At 35.9% G+C, this 17,285-nt stretch overlaps 1 protein-coding gene across 5 annotated transcripts; it reads right to left on the bottom strand.

Annotated features, from left to right (window-relative positions):
• Window positions 1–382: 382 nt before the first annotated feature.
• On the bottom strand, window positions 383–17,261 carry LOC105251566. 5 transcript variants are annotated; one of them, XM_011258466.3, is made up of 18 exons: window positions 16,993–17,258; window positions 16,181–16,232; window positions 12,070–15,380; window positions 11,478–11,557; window positions 11,175–11,391; window positions 10,363–10,466; window positions 10,111–10,261; window positions 9,904–10,042; window positions 9,558–9,822; window positions 9,293–9,462; window positions 8,637–9,221; window positions 8,128–8,568; window positions 7,854–7,886; window positions 4,582–4,827; window positions 3,837–4,215; window positions 3,597–3,682; window positions 2,183–2,269; window positions 383–1,576 (listed from the first exon to the last, which is right to left on the bottom strand). In XM_011258466.3, exons 3-18 carry the CDS (start codon window positions 15,369–15,371, stop codon window positions 1,496–1,498), a joined length of 6,366 nt encoding a protein of 2,121 aa, XP_011256768.1. In that variant the 5' UTR covers window positions 15,372–15,380; window positions 16,181–16,232; window positions 16,993–17,258; the 3' UTR covers window positions 383–1,495. The 5 variants fall into 5 exon arrangements, with proteins under 5 accessions (XP_011256768.1, XP_011256771.1, XP_011256769.1 ...); XM_011258468.3 differs by having other exon boundaries at window positions 1,503–1,576; window positions 2,146–2,269; XM_011258469.3 differs by lacking the exon at window positions 2,183–2,269 and having other exon boundaries at window positions 16,993–17,257.
• Window positions 17,262–17,285: the final 24 nt, after the last annotated feature.

Below are 17,285 nucleotides of genomic sequence, written 5' to 3'. Positions count from 1 at the left end.
GATAGGAAGAAACGTATAATGATAATAATATTCGAATCATGTAAAGCAAAACTTTCACTAAAGTGTGAAGTTCACCCTGTTTATTGAAAATTGAATATTCCAAGATACTTAATATTTCAAGTAAAAACATCCCAGCGTATACGGAAGAGCGTTAAGATTACCTATTCCTTGGCTAAGATGCTTTTCTCTCTATGCATCTCTCATCACTTCTCACAACCTTCTAGTATTATCGAATCCCTCGTGGAGATAGACACCAACGGGCATATCTTATAAATATAACGCGATTGAAACGCAATGGGAAACGCGATACAAACGCTCTTCATCACTCTTCGCACTATCCACGTTGATGGCAGTTGCGTATTATTGATGTATTAATATTATATAATATATAATCTGACATTTAATAACAGTATTTCTCTATTATACACTTCTCGTAAACGCGACTCCCCTGTTCTTACGATCGATAAAATTTTCATATTCCTAACATGTTGCATTCACCGGCGTTGCATACAATATTCCCTTTTTCCTGATATATAAAATCAGACTTAGTATTACAGCACATATACCAACGAGGCCGTATTGTAACAAATTCTGTTATAATTAAGCTACAATTATACGCTACGCAATCCTCGCTCTACCTATCGTACATCTACAAGACACTCTTCAATGAAAAGGACTATGTGTAACTTAAGTAAATCTGTCAGTGATTGCAAGTTGCAGGTAAAAATTTCTTTACATCTCACTCGCATAATTCAAAGCACGCACATAACTTGAAATTTTCGCGCGACATCGAATCCGATTATAGGATAATAATACTTACACACTAAGCGAATATAATATATAATAATATTGGGAATGCACTCGCGCATTTCAACATAACATGATTATGACCCGTTCAATGCAATAACGCAAATGCAGCAATAATCATTTGATGGAAATGCGCGTTTCTAAAAATACGCGAAAACTAATAACTTCCAAATAAATTCGTTGCATGAAACATTCCGTGAAAATTTATCAAACACAAAAGCATATTCTTTTTTACAATAAGAAATGCAAAAACTTCTAATTCATAAATCACAAAACGTATAGTGTTGAGTTTTATTTATTTCTGCCATCATATTGCACCATTAAATTGTATATTTTTCTATTATATGGAAATCTTATATATATATATATTTTCTGAATATTTTCAATGCAATTTCAAATTCGACACGATAAATATAACAATAAGACAAATTCGAAAATTTAATGTAAAAATCTATCTAGACAACGAAATGTACAGGACACCGTAAGAATGATGTCTTTTGAATTCTTATGTTGTTAGGTATATATATTCTTTTGAAAGAGAACTGTGCATCGTATAGCATCATTCTAAAAAATGTACTGTTGTTGTCACGTTTTACAGAACAAAAATCCATATTAAACACAATTGCGCAAGACGATGAGAAAAAAAAATCTCCTAATTTTAATAACAAATTATCTATATAAGCAAAGATTATCGCGGAGGATATCTGCTAGGTGGTATGTTCTTCACCGAACGATCCTTCATGTCACTCGGGTTGAACATCATTGGTCCCTAGAAATTATTCTCAGTTTAAAGCATGTAAAATTAGGTATACCATGTAAAAAGTTAACATTATATATAATAATGCATTAGAGATGAAAGTAAATCTTTTCTGATCGTTTAAAATTTTTGAAATGCCTATTTTAAAATCATTATTTGTATTATTCTAGCTGTAATGCACATATATAAGCAGTAAAGAAACATATATTATTTTTATTTATTCTGTCACTGAAATTTCACATTTACACTTTTTTACACAGTATGAGAAGATGTAACATAAATTAATAATCATGTATACCTTAAATAATAAATATAACAGGAAGGGAAATTGATTGTCGAATAAACTTATTTTAAGACCTGAACTTGAACCCAATGATCCTTCACCAAGCTTACGATTAATGATTTTATGAGAATAAGTGATTAACAGTGACTGATAAGCATAAAAGCTAACTTTTTAAATAGAAGCATCATTGAAAGAGTTATGACGAAAGTCTTATATTCGGCGCACGAGCAAACTTATTAGTCCGAAGAGATCATACTAGCGTAGCATTTTGCAATAATAATTTGAAAAAAAGTATCACCTTGAAAATGCAGAGAAAGTTAATGCCGCTGGATTACCTTGTTCCGTTGAAGAAGCCGCGGATCCCTCATTGTGTAGCTCTGCACCTCTCGCGATAACGAGCTGGTCGAGCTCCAGCGAGAGAGCTATATGCCATATAACAATGTTGTCTCACTAATAAATATTCACCAAGTCGCTGGGTGACTAACTAAATCTTATCTTATATACCTTTGAGCAATAATACCGATTTATCCGCGATTAAACATTGTATTTTTCTTACGTAACGCTTTAATAAACTAATAAAGCATCAAAGAGAGCTTACTACATTTTATGATATAAAAGATAAAAATAAAAATCGGTATTATGCGACTTGTGTTCTCGTGTAACTAGACGCGTTTTAGCAAATCCAAAAGAACTTTCTCTCATGCTTCAATCACGGTGTAAATACACACAAATATTTTATAAAAAATATACATAAAGTTTTTCTTATTCAAGTGTTATTACTATTTTATTACTAACTTTCTGCTTGTTATACTTTATACAATAATAAAATTAGTAACAAAGCGATAACACATGCAGAGTGAATTAAAATCACACAAAGCGTTCACAATTAATTTCAATTGTATGAAATGCTACATGACGATCTTTTTACGCAAGAAAGCAATATACAAATATTATTATATATTATTATATTCTTGCAAGCGGTGGGTAAGAAAGCGCGCGTGCGTGCCCGAAACATCAAATAATGATATGTAAAATTAATAAAATGAATGTCCTTACTATCGGCAATAATTATTATTTGGCTATATCATTTGGCTTCCCCGACTGCTTGCATAAAGGAACATAAAAAGAAGGGTAAGATTAAAACATATATGAAAGAAAGAATATCTGTAGCAACGTGGGAGGTTCAATTAGGTATTACTGTCACTAAAGTAAAAAGCGATAGAAAGATGTATTTTAATTTACGTTATTAATCATTTAGATTGCCTATTTAAATAAGAAAGACTTGCACAGTGCTGGAGCAGTTTTTAATCCATAGATTGAAATATCTCGTCGAATCTATATAATTTATCTCCGATAAGTATATAATTATACACGATAATTTTAAATGAAGCTAAGTATACGAGTAATTCAAAGAGATTATGATGAGATTGTTGAGAAAATAGTATAATGTATGCAAAAGGAGCGAATATAAGGTATACAAATAATTCAATACAATCGTAGAGGAAAGGATCGATGCAGGAAAATTATGTTAACATTACAGTTTCAAAGACACGCTGAGAGAGAAAGCTGCATACCAGCAAACTGCAGCCATAATGTAGGGATAACAAAAGTACTGTGAGTTTAAGGATGGGACGTATATGTATGTGAGAAACTATAATTGTTTAATTATATGTTTCGTAACATTGGTATATGTGTGTAAAAATAGTCCGGTATTCTTAAAATAACATAAATCTACTGCTGAAAACTTACTGCTTGCGACGTATTCTCCGCGATGTTTCCAGATGGTGGTGTTGCTGCCGGAGTTAAGAAATCCACAGGAGCGGTTGAATCGTTAACTGTCGCAATAAAGGTAACGTTACTTTCTAATAAATTTTTCATATCATTCTTAGCTATACGTATATTTTTTCAGAGTTTTGAAGCATCTGCCATAGCTCGAAGAAAAAGCGAGAATCGCGAACGAGATCAAAGAAAATAATTAAAGCAATTTACCTGGCGCGGGGACGAACAACTGCGGGGACGAAGTAGCCATGGGTACGAGCGGAGATGTTATGGGGGTAGACGACGCTGTGCCAGGTATCTTGGATTTCCCCACGCCGGGATTCATCACGTCTACGTAATTGGCACGCATACTCCTGCCCTTTGGCAGTTTGTACATATTGCCATTACCGGTGGGTAATTTCAAAGTGGCATCCATCGTCGATGCATCTTCGCCGTTCGGTGGAAGCGGCTGGGAAGGTGCACCGCGTTCCATCATCATGGGGGCTCGAAAACTGACGTCGGATGTCTTCGGCGGTGGCACCAACGTTGCGGCACCGTCGTCGTTCTCATCTTTATTCATCCACTTCTTAGCAACTGGGTCCCACACAATCTGTAATACAAAAGACAGCGGGATCGTTTACATTGGAATAATTTGAAACGGATGTCGATTATATAAATAACATCTCTCTTTTCATCATTTGTGTTCTCTCATTTGTTAGGAAAAAAATCTAACAAACGAAATTAGGAAAACGTTAATGATAATTAATAGTTAGTCGATAGTTAATAGTTAAAAAGAAATCCTGCATTATACTGGCCTGTTTATCGTCCATCTTATAATCATTGTTGTAAGAGTAGCGCATTCTATTACCAAAAGTATCCGCGCAAGCCCTTAACGACATAAAACAAACCGTCCATCGTAACTTCTACCTAGTGTGATAAAAAAAGACAGGACGGACATAATAATATAGATTCTTACCGTTGGATTATTATCGTCTGGCAATATCATTTGATTCTTCGGCTTCGGCGCCAATTTACTAAACAAACCACCGAACCAGGAACCGCTGTTGGCGGATTTCTTGTCGGCCGTCTTTTCGGTTGTTTTCTTCATCTCCGTCGAAGGTTTAGCGTTCGTTCGTGGTGTCTCGAGCGCGTCCAATTCTTCCAACGGATCGTATTGCTTACCCGTCGACGGTGTCATAGAGATGGCTGGCTGCACACTTGACTGAAATAAAATATACAATTGATCATCGCAAGTTTGTTCTAGCAAAGTTTATCATTAATTACTGTAACAATGCGAGTTCTAACATGCCATATTAAGCTTGAGAAACTCTCCGCACTCGAAATATTTTTAAACTGAAATATATATACGTAACTCACAAATTTATTACAGTAAAAAATGAAAAACTTTGCTTACCTAAAAAATTTATCTCTAAGATATGACATTTCATAACAATGATATTTGAAATACACAGGAAATTGGATTCATATTAGGAAACAGAATGTCGAATATGTAGATGAGCAACTTACCAGGATACGTAATATTTATTAAAATGAGTAAAAGTTGCTTAATTTAATCAGGACTTCAAAGATTTTGTTAAAATTGGAAATAATTTTTTACTTTGGTAATATGGGTTTGACTTCAATTTGTTTCTAATTATAATATGTAGAAAATAGACAAAGAATTATCTTATTATTTATTGTATACGAAACAATATTAATCATAGATGATCTTAATAAGATAAATAATATAGATAAGATAGATAAGATTCGTTAGATTTAACGAATAGAAGACAGGTGAACAAAAAAATTTTTAGAAGCGCACACATGGCAAAAATGTGGAATATCTGGGAATGGAAGAACATAAAATAAAAAGCAAAAATATCACAACTTATGCTCATATACATTGCATAAATAGAAACAAATAATTCTCTGCATCATTCTCTTTAAAATCGAAAATAATTTCTATAATCCTGATAAAATGTTATATATTGTTATATATTGATTAAGCATTTTTCACTCACTTTCACGCGAATATACAGGGTGTTCCTAAAAGATCTCGTCAAACTTTAAGATATTTTTCTCGTCTACATTTCTTCATGAAAAGATCGCGTTTCATTATTTCTATAGATATAAACAAATAGACGAGAAGGATATTGGTGTGGGGCTGAATAGCTCAGTGATAAGAGCAGTCGCCCGGCAAGCGAAAGACTCGGGTTCGATTCCCGAATCAGCGACTTCGACCCGATATTTTTCTCGTTTACATCTCTTCAGGGAAGGTGTAAAGAGGATTTATAGAATTCTCAAAAATGAGAATCTATATCTTGGTAAATGCACCAAGTAAAACATGTGCATATGCCTCGTGCACGTTTAAATTTTCGCGAACAATTAATCTTTAAGAAAAATTTACGCATTACCATCCGCAGTGGCTCTTATTCGTTTCTTATAATGTTGTTTAAATACACATAGAGCCTAATTCCTTCAATTTATTTAGCCATAGATGCTACGTATCCAAACAAAGCAAAATGTCCATATAAACATAGGTCCGAAATGCCTTCCCTCTGAGATAACAGGGTGAAATCATGATATCTTCATAGGTCTATTTGGCTCAGTCACTATAGTAATGATTTGCACCAGATTAGATCTTCAAAGTGACCACCATGAGCAGCAATGCACGCTCCACAGCGTCGCACCATGGATTGTCGAACGTTACGTATGTGATTCACTATTGTGATTGAACCAAATAGACCTAGAAGATACGTGACTTCACCCTGTGTTATCTCAAAAGGAAGGCATTTCCGGACCATGTTTATATGGACATTTTGCTTTATTTTGATACGTAGCATCTATGGTTAAAATTTGACGAGACCTTTTAGGAACATTCTATATTACAAGCTATCTAATCTGATAATTTTTTTTTCAATATTCTGTATATTTTTGTGACTATAAAACGAAGAATTATAATTTCAAGAAGTTCAAGAAAGTGCATTATGTGAGAAAACTTTATTATACATTCGTTGCCAACAGTAACAATATATCTATATACATTCAATAGCACTTAAAATGTTAAAATCCTGCAAAACTACACAATATCGCGTAATTAACGCGACGAGAGACTAATTTGCGCTTCTATTTGATCACATTCTATGGGTGTATTCATATTGTTAGAATGTCTGAATATTTTTTCACACATATTGACATTATAAAATTTGAATTTATTTGAACTAATATATGAACGATTATGTTATATCTATTGGTAATTGTTTCTTTTGCTTTCTATTTTATTATTTTATTAAATATTTATGCATTATTATATAAAAAAAAATTCTTTTATAGAATATTTATATAAAGAAATTCAATTATGTTAATATAGAATCTTGTTATTTCTTTAATAGAAAAAGATGATTATATGAGCTTACAAGCAATTTCTTAGTCGCATTTCGTAGGAATATCAATGTCGTAAGTCAAGGACATATTTTTTTTAGCGGACGTATCTCCCAACAAACGGTTATTGTTTCTGAGTGGTAAATCGATTGGATACGTGCCACCAAAAATTAATGGTTTATATCTAGATGATTCGGAAATATTCTGTCCGTACGACCAAGCATCTACCGTGTCGCAGATAACGTCCTTCCTGCGAATATGCGGAGCTACTCTCATAACTTTCTTCTCCTCGAAATTACAATACTGTTTCAGAGTCTGTACTCTGCTGTCATGATTCTTTTTCGCTTCAGAAGATAAATCTGACGTTACGAGAGACTCGAGTTGCAATTTGCTAAACTGAATATCTAGATCTGTAGTCTGTGACGGCGAAGATAAATTTTTTTCATCCGGCTTTTTCTGAATTATTTCTTCTCTATCCTCTGAGGGATTATTTTTTTTAATCTTACATTTTAGAAACACGGGTGGTTGCGAGCACGGTGGTTTTGAAAATACAGGGTCTGTGCGTTTCGGTATTTTAATATCTTTCGGACAAGTTTTGTCATTTTGTAGAATTTTCGGATAGTTTGTATTCAATTTAGGATATTTCTTGTTAAAATTTTTAGGTCTAACATTGAGATTATCTCTGGATAGGTCAAAGATTGCAGATACTTTATCAGAAGTATTATCGTTATCGTTAAATGTAGAAGCGACATGTGAATTTGATTTCACCGATACATTACGGCGACGTCGTAATAAGTTAATACCGGCAGCCTCTGACGATCCTTTGAGATCGAGAATATTATCCGAAATAAATCCGCAATTACTTACTTCAGGAGTGGGCGTTTTGTCTTCCCTTTCCGTCTGTCGGTGAGCAAGCATCAAGAAACAGGTGAAAAATGTTAATTGCAATGTTTTGAGTCAGGTGATACAAAAAAATTAGTTAAATGAAAATATACTTTTATCGAGTTTCCTGATGAAATGTTGGAATGATATAAACGAATTATAATAGAATATGAAAATACAAATATGTGAGGAAAAATATATGAATGAATTCTTTAGAAAAAGATTTATATAAATTTCTTTTTCTTTGTAATTAATGTACCTCAAAATTCCACTTATCCAGTTGCTGCGAGTTATTGATCTCAGTTTGATCAGAGATCATGTTTGGTACGGATTGTTGTTGCCAATTAGTAGACTCGTTTCTTCCATAATTGCCTTGATAATAAGCCTGCTGATTCCAATAATCCTGTTGCTGCGGCTGTTGATGTTGAGCGGATTCATCCACGCTTCTCATGTATTGCGTATTCGGGTCGTACGTATCTTGAATATTCGTGGGCAGAGATAGCGGTTGCCAGCTTGATTGCATTTCATTAGTATTAACTTCCATCATTGATATAGGTCCGTCGCCATATTCTGGTTGAATAGTATTCCATTGTTGTTGCGCCGATGGTGGTAACGATTGTTGCTGTTTCATCTCATGAATTTTCTGATTCTCTACAATGGTATGGGAACCGTATGTTTCTCCCTCAGAAGTCTCCTCAACCTAAAATAGAATTTTATTTAATAAAGTACATCATTTTTATTGAGAAGTAATAATGACATTATGATTACCTGATATTTTTCGACAATCTCAGTCAATTTATTGAGCCATGTTAAATTCGTAGCATCTTCAATAGCATCCTTATAGATTGGATCATGGTATTTTATTCGATCGCCCAGTAGGTAAACCGATTCGATGAAAGATTTTTTATATTTCGATGGGTCGTTCGCGATATTCGTTGCAATCTGTTCCATATATAATAGAGCCTTTTCTATTAATCCACAGTCCACCATTTTCACGATTAGATCAAACTTGAATGTTTGAAGATCCACTAATGTGAAGCATGGATCACTAAGATTTCGAGCATATTCATAAATCTCCGTTAGCATAATAGCTTCCATTGTAAGAAATTCAGAATACGGCTTGTTCTGATTTGCACCGATTAACACGAGCTTAACTCCATTAGCTCCATAAGCACCAAAATCGATTTGCGCGAGAATGTAACAGAGATGCGCAGCATATATATCTCCATTTGCGAATAACGTGTCCCCGAGGGTCGTTATTGACCGACGATTAATCTCTGGATTGGCTGAAGTATTGGAGATAATCATAGCCAAATGAGGTCGCCAATCGTCCCAACGTGGATCTGCAGCGCACTGTAAAAAAAAGGAAATAAATAATTAGTATTACGATAAGCAATACATACATATTGTATCAAAACTCTTACTGTGACTATAGCAGGTACACGACCAGAGTGTAGCTGGTACAAAGTCTGCAGCGGATCGTGTGATGGTAGGCTGTTCGCGAAACGAGTCATTACAGAAGCGTAAGTGCGTTTATCCAGTTTACTAGCCAGGAAAAGAGCATGACCCCAAAGCCCTTCGTTCATTGCATATTCTGTTACAAATAAATACAGAAAAAAGAAATCAGCAACACATAATGTTGAAAAATATATAAAAAAAGACAAAAGTTTTATTATCTAACTCTTATACCTAATGCTTCTTGAACCCGCCCGTAAAGTAATGTATCTCTGAATTCGTCTGTTATTTGCTCCGTCGTTTTTCGCTGTTTAATTTCAGATTTCTCGGCTAGCGCGGAAATATCCTGAGTACTTCCGTCGCTACCCGTCGCCCCAGATCGTTGCGATACTTGCGATTCTCTGCGTTTTATATCCTGAGACGTGATTTTATTTGTATCGTGAGGGTAAGCATCTTTGTTACGCAGTAAAAGCCCAGCAATGTCAACACCAACGACATTCTGTGAATAGATTAAATGAGATTAATATATATTGTGCGATAATAATTTTTTGTAAATAAACTTTAAAGAAATAATATTTACCCCATTTTGTTGTATCAACATAATCATCAATTCATACAACAAAATGTATGAAGCACGATCGATCATTTCTTCATTCACCACTGCTTTCTTAATTTTATTTTCGCAATATTCTATGATGGTTTTCTTATGTGTTACGCCACTGCAATAAAAAGTTGTTATGTACATTATTTTTATACTATATATATTTTTGCAAGATTCTATACTTACTTAATTAAAGGTCCTGGATATAATCGTAAATCACGTGTGACAGGATCATGTGAGAGCAAGTTATCTACACGAAAAACGTCCACCTTAGCTCTTTCACCATCAGCTGGATAGCTTGGATGAACATGTACTAAAGATCCAATCGAGAAGCATCCTATAGATAAAATTTCAAATTGTCTTAATAAATCTTAATATTAAATAATAATTTCAAAAGTGTAATATTAATTTAATTATAAGTTTAATAACAAGTTATACCATATGCATGAGATGTAGAGTACTTGGTTGGTGTTAATCGAGCAGAAATGATTGTTGGATCCTCCAAATGTGTATCATGCAATGTTCTTTTATCACTAGTATTTCTAAAATAAATAAATAAATATTATTTTTCTTTAAAGTAAAAAATTACATATATGATTTGCAATTGTAAATCTTATTTTATGTATATACATATAAAACTATAAAAAATATCAACGCACATAATCATAAACAAAATAAGCATGTTCCATCTAAAATTTACAGGAAATTTAGTGCAAATAAAATTGCACCTACAAATCTGTTTTTATTACGTTGCACAAATTTACAGGAAATTTAGTGCAAATAAAATTGCACCTACAAATCTGTTTTCACTACGTTGCACAAGTATTCTCCCTTGTCGTCTTAGATTATAACAATATATACTCGTCAATAATTAATCACGAATAAATCTACATGCACATTCTACGTATATTTAGCTTTATTATATTTATATGGCCTAAGTTTTAGATAGAAAGGGAAGGGAAACCTGATTCTTCAAAACATCTAGCTTAAGACTTTTGAACCGAAAGGAGACTCTTGGTCTCACCTAAAATTGCGACAAGCCATACTATGCTCCCGTAGATTGTCAGTCCATCCGGAGTATCCGAAATACGGAACATACAATATCTTGTTTGATGAGTGGAAACATGCACTTGGGATTGGAAAAAATTTGATGTACAATGAATATTATAAGAGCCGCATTGAAGTAAGTGTTCGAAAATGCTGACTCTCTTTAAATCGTTTTTGGTTTAAAAATAGATTTCAGAGTGTACCTATCGTCGCAGGAACTACGGCCGGAATGAACACTGGCTCTATCCTCCGGATAATTGCCAACACTTCTGGCAATATGCTGCTGTTGTTGTTGTTGACTGGCGTAATATTTGTGGTACCACTCGGCATAAAGGGCAGGATTTGTTTGACGCAAATTCTCAATATATGCGTAATACATGTTACCATAAAGAGCACCATATCCACCATATCTTGCATTCACTATTAAAATATTAAATAAATATTTAATGTTATTTGCGTATAAAAGGCACATGTTTCATATATCTTATATTTTTAACGATACATACTGTTGTAGTAAGGGTCTTTTGTACGTATATAATATTCGCGATCCTTGTCATTATAGGAAGATCTACTCGAAGGCCTAGAACTGAAAGAAAATAAAAGTAAATTAATATCAAATAATAACATTAATAACAAAGCTATAGAATAATCTTCAAAAAATAAGACAAACTTTAGAAATTTTATTATTATAATAATAAAAAGAGAAAATATATAATTATTCTTTTAAAATATTAAAAATTGTACATTAGTAGAAAAATTCCTCAACAAAACTGAATAAATTATCAAATATATAAGTATTTTGCTTGAATACAGCGAAACATAAAATATAAATAAATAATGACAGAAGTAATAGTGTGCTTAGTTCGAGAGCATAGCAAAAATATTAATATCATTTTTATCTTTATTTATCTTTATCCTTCTATTATCTTTACTATGTGATATATGAGCAATGTCAAATAATGTTCACATGTTTGATTTAGATTTTGAAAGTTTGTTTTTATCGAAATGATTAATAGCATAATATGATTAATAAAATAAAATTTAATCATTTAAATTAAGACGCTATATAAGAATTAATTAAGATTACACATAATTTACCTTCTTCCATAGGGATCATCATAATAGTCTCTTCTGTACGAATCTCTAATATCGTAATCATCGTATCTTCGTCGTCTTCTCTCACGATCCATATAATCTTTATCCCTAGGATCCCTAGGATCCCTAGAATATCGCGCATCATAATCTCTCGGATCTCTGTCCCTACGACGCGGATCTTCTCTTCTACGATCATCCTGCAGTCTCCTTCTGCCATCCCTCTCATCCAAGTCCTCTTTTCCTCTGACCCTTCTATCCATGTCCTCCCTACCGTATCGATCCAGATCATCGCGACTGCGATGTGGACGATCATCATCCCGATACGGATTATCTCGTCGCTTAAATTCATCTCGGGGGATGACGGTATACTGACGATCATTGTCACCTGCACGTCGACGATCGTAATAGTAATCATCTTCGTATTCACGATCATGATCGTAGTATGCGTTCTTCCGATCGTATTCGTATCGTCGGCGATCGGGACTGGCTTCCCGTCGTCTCTCTCTGCTTTCGTCTCGGCTGTCGCGAGAACCCGCATCCTCCTCTTCGCCCTCGTAAGAATCCCGACGATTCGACGAAGCGGAAACTTGGATCGTCTCGTTCTCGAGAGACGCGCCCACCGCCTCTTCGCGTTTGCTTCGCGTGTCGCCGCTCGTTGGATCCTGCGGCATCGTCGGAGGAAGGATCATCTCCGGAAGAGAACCAGTAACTACTCTACTACCAGTCGTTGGCGTCCTATCGTCCGGCATTAATTGCGTAACGTCGTTGGAAGACGCTCCGCCTGGTATCTGTCTGAGTTCCGCGTCCTGAGTCTGCCGTGTAACTTCGTCGGATTCGTTACCTCGGCCAAGCACCTCGCGGGTCTCGCTCGACTCCAGCATTATCTGGGGCTGCGGCTGATACCTCTCCTCGCCCGATGGGTCATTTCGCGACTGCTGCGGCGGAAGAGAACGCTCTCTACCTGAAGGATCATTCCGTCGTTCCAGTGTGTCCGAATCACTTCGTAATAGCTGAGGAACGTTTCTCTCTTGACCTGGAAGGACATCACGACGCTCTACTCTATCGGATATATTTCTGATTTGTATACTTTGCTCTTGCCCGGAAGGATCATTTCTCCTGGGATCGGAAAGGCGTTGCCCGGTCTGCACGTGTTGCTCTTGACCCGTAGGATCGTTTCTGCGTGGATCCATGGTGCTCGATTGTCCCGGTACTTCGCGCAGGAAAGGGATATCGTTAGGCACTTCGTCGTTCTCGTCGTCCTGACTCGGAGGCGTCGGCTCATGTTCCTGATGCGAATCCGTCAATTCCCCAGTCTCCAAGAACGTGTTCCTGTCGTTCGAGGCAAACTCGTAATTGTCCGGCATCTGTTCCGTTTGTAGAGGCGGATGCGACCGTACTTGCTGCTGCATCGCCGGTACTTCGACATTATTTATCTCCTCTCTGAAACCCCGTACATTCGTCACACCTTCTTTTGGACTTATTTTTGGCCTAGGATCGTTGTCCAACATTTCCTTGTTTATGGAATCGCGCGAACCATAAATATCGCGTTCCTGCAAAGTCGTAGGTGCGACGATTTCTACGTTTATAAAGTCAGACGTTTGTTGGATGTTTTCATAGTTTTCTACATTTTGCTCGGGAGCGTTCCTTTGTTTGGGTGGACGTGAATGATGATCCTTCCCGTACCACGCGTTCTCCAGTGCGCTTTGATTGTACCATTGATCATATCCGCTTTGTGAAATATTATCCGTTACCTTAGTAACATTTTGATATGTATTCGAGATTGAATGATCTTGACTAACTGCTGGTTGGTTGTCGATAGAATGAGAAGTGTTGTCCATGCTGCTCGGCGCATAATCTGATGACAACACGGATATATTGTCAGGAACAGGATTACTACGAATATTTCCAACATTAAAATTAGCAGCTTGAGTTTTTCCTTCCATAGGATTCGGGTGTACTTCCAACGATTCACCTGAATAATCCGTGTGCTTCCCCGATTTGTTTCCGAGATTAAGTTGACCGAAATTGCTAGATAATTCCTCTGTCACTGTAGGAACAAAAACGCGATCGTCGTTCTCGCCAGGAACACTTTTCGGTAAGTTATCAGTCACCGAATTCAAATTATGATGGTTTCCGATCGGTGGTTTAATGTCGCTCGATTTCGTCGTATTAAAAGAATCGTAAGATGAAGTTACCACTGCCAGTTTTTCATTCTCTTGCTGTTCATTATTGTTGGGCGTATGTACAATATTTTCTATAGTCATAGGCACAGTCGTAGCTACTGAAGGGTAATTGAATGACGCTGCCTGTATTTGCCATTCGTTTGCGGCAAGCCTAGCACCATTATTATTCTGCGACACACTCTCCTTGAACGAATTATCTATAGGTTGTTGCACCCATTGATTTGGATGTACGGATTCGCTTTGCGTGTTAGAATATTTCCAATCGTGCGAGGCAGTCGTCGTGATATTGCCTGTTTGTGGCCAAGAACTAAATGTATCGTTTATGTTATTCGTTTGTACTAGATGCGAGGACTGATGGTGGGGCATCGCAGCCTCGCAATTTTGATTATGCCATTGATTCGACGCGGTGTTGAATTTACTCATTTCATTGATATTTTGCTGTTCAGTAGACCAGTTGGTGGAATGTTTCTTGTTGATTCCTTCGACATTATACATTTGCGGCGGTTGCGTACTTTGATTAGCCATACTGTCGACATGCTGCTGCATCTCTTTCGGTATATTTTGATCTTGCCAGTGGCCTAGCATATCGCTATGATTCTGCCAATTACGTTGCGATTTGTTTTCTACACCATGATTTATATAACCAAATGGAGCATAATTGAGCGGCGTTGTCTGCATTTGTTGCCATTCAAACCTAGTATTACTATTATCTTGTGACACGTTTTCCTTAAATGAATTGTTATCTATCTGCTGCTGTAATCGATTTTGATATACGAACTCGCTTTGCGTAACCATGGGAGGCCAAACATGCGAGGCAGTCGTGATATTACCCGATTGTGGCCAAGAACTAAATTTATCATCTACATTATTAGTTTGTACTAGATGCGAGGGTTGATGAGGAGACATCGCGGCTTCGCAATTTTGATTGTGCCATTGATTCGACACAGTGTTGGGTTTATTACTCATTTCGTTGATACCCTGCTGTCCATTAGACCAATTGATGGAATGTTTCTTATTAATTCCTTCGACAGACACATTATACATTTGCGGTGGTTGTGTCAGATTATCAACATGCTGCTGCATCTCCTTTTTCATATTTTGATCCTGCCAGTGGCCCAACATATCAGTATTCTGTAAATTATATTGCGACTTATTTTCTGTATCACAAATTATGTAAAATATCAAATGAGAGGATTTAATAATTAATCGTATGATGATGTATTTTCTTAATTCTTATCAAACTAGATCCATCAGGTCTGAAATGGATTATTCAATTGCATAATCAAAATATGTTGGTGTTTCTGTTTTAATCAGATCCAGCAAATCATTCATAAATTATCAATGAACTAGTTTATATACAAGAAACACGGAAGAAAATTTGAAATTGAAATCTAGATCGATAATCGAGTAAGAAATAATAGTAGCAGCAGCAACTATAAATCCCTTTATTAAAATCAGGAAGAACAATGATATGATTGAGATAGTCAGTTTTGTATAAAATCATTATTACAAGAATCTAATGGTAACAGATCAAATATACTTATTAATCAGAATTCAAGTAAAGACCAAAATTTGCTTGAGTTTAGACTAATTACACAGATTTTTTTTTCATACACCTTATGCAAACTATAATAAAAATCAATAATTATTTTGATAAAATGTTACAAAACCCAGTTGTAAGCACATTCAAATGGCTAAACAAATACTAAGAGTTTTCAGAGAAAGCCATTGCCAATTTTATACAATAATTAGAATTGAAGCGAAAATGACACAGCATATTTACCATTATATAATTAAACACACACACACACACACACACACACACACATATATATATATATATATATATATATATAATTAATAATATTATTATATAAATCATCTCACTTAATTCATAGAGCAAGCGCATCATGATAGATCAATATACTTACATTTGTACTGTCTGTGGGACAGTATGGCTTATTTTATACCAATTTTTAAGATCTGTAAAAATTAAAAAATATATAAATTTATATATACATACTAATATACATTTTCAACGAAGAGTAAGAACAAAACAATAAGCTGCAAAAAATATGCTAATACAGTATCATATAATTTAACAGTGTTACATGTTACTTGTATTCTGGACATAGCAAGTTAATTACAGTAAAAAGTATATTTTTGGAGATTACAATATTTTTCTATAGATTCAGTTGACACGAATCACCAGCTTAAAAGAACAATAATCAAAGTAATAATCAGCTAAATCAATTATGTCTAGTTACATCTAGTCTCGAGAAATACTTGTCACCGCGACGCTGCTGACAGTACACGGATGTGAATTATAAATAGGTCATGAATTTTTATACAATACGAAGAAGTTGACGAGAAAATTATCGACGCTCCTTTGCGTCGAACATACCTCGAACATGTTGCAATATGTTTTCTAAATACAATAAAACGACTCTAGGACACAGATATACATACATATATACATACATACGGACGATAAGATGGTATCATAAGTTTCGACGAACGAGAGAGCGCCTCTAAGGACGTATCCTTCGTCCGATACCTCACGATATTTCGATCACGAGAATCTGAGCGCGATTAATCGAGCAACGAGCTGAAAGCACCTTCCTCGACGACCGGTGGTCACCTCCGATCGCGTCCCGAGAGACGCGGAAAAACCAGCTACCGACCCAACGTCTGCCAGCTGTGAAAGTCGGGCAACGGCTTTCGACGCGCCTCGTTCACTCACCTAAACTATCGTCGCTCGCGCTGCCGTCTTCGCGCGCATTATCGTTCCCGACCACCAGTCTGGGGCTCCTCCGGCAGAACGAACAAACGTCGTCGTTTTTGTCGTCGTTGATGGCTGCGCGCGAACCGAATCTCACGAGTACGCGGACATTTCCATGCATGCGTCGTGAGCGAGGGAGCGAGACGGGTGGAACGGAAGGAGAGAGAGATAGACGGGCAAGCACGTCAGTCAGGAAGTTTCTTCTCTCCCTCCTTCACCCCCGAGCTGCGTGACTTTCCACGCGAGCGAGGCCG

Source organism: Camponotus floridanus, unplaced genomic scaffold (assembly GCF_003227725.1).
Source record: "Camponotus floridanus strain SB8 unplaced genomic scaffold, Cflo_v7.5 scaffold7, whole genome shotgun sequence".
Lineage (NCBI taxonomy): Eukaryota > Metazoa > Arthropoda > Insecta > Hymenoptera > Formicidae > Camponotus > Camponotus floridanus.
Note: the sequence above shows the minus strand (reverse complement) of the source record. Positions and strands in the feature narration are given on the sequence as shown.

Coding starts and splice junctions, on each gene's coding strand:
- LOC105251566 (XM_011258466.3), bottom strand. CDS start 15,371: ATGTTGGGCCACTGGCAGGATCAAAATATGAAAAAGGAGATGCAGCAG. Junction 10,467..11,174: donor CGTAGTTCCTGCGACGATAG/GTACACTCTGAA, acceptor TATTTATTTTAG/AAATACTAGTGATAAAAGAA. Junction 4,216..4,581: donor CAGACGATAATAATCCAACG/GTAAGAATCTAT, acceptor TTTGTATTACAG/ATTGTGTGGGACCCAGTTGC.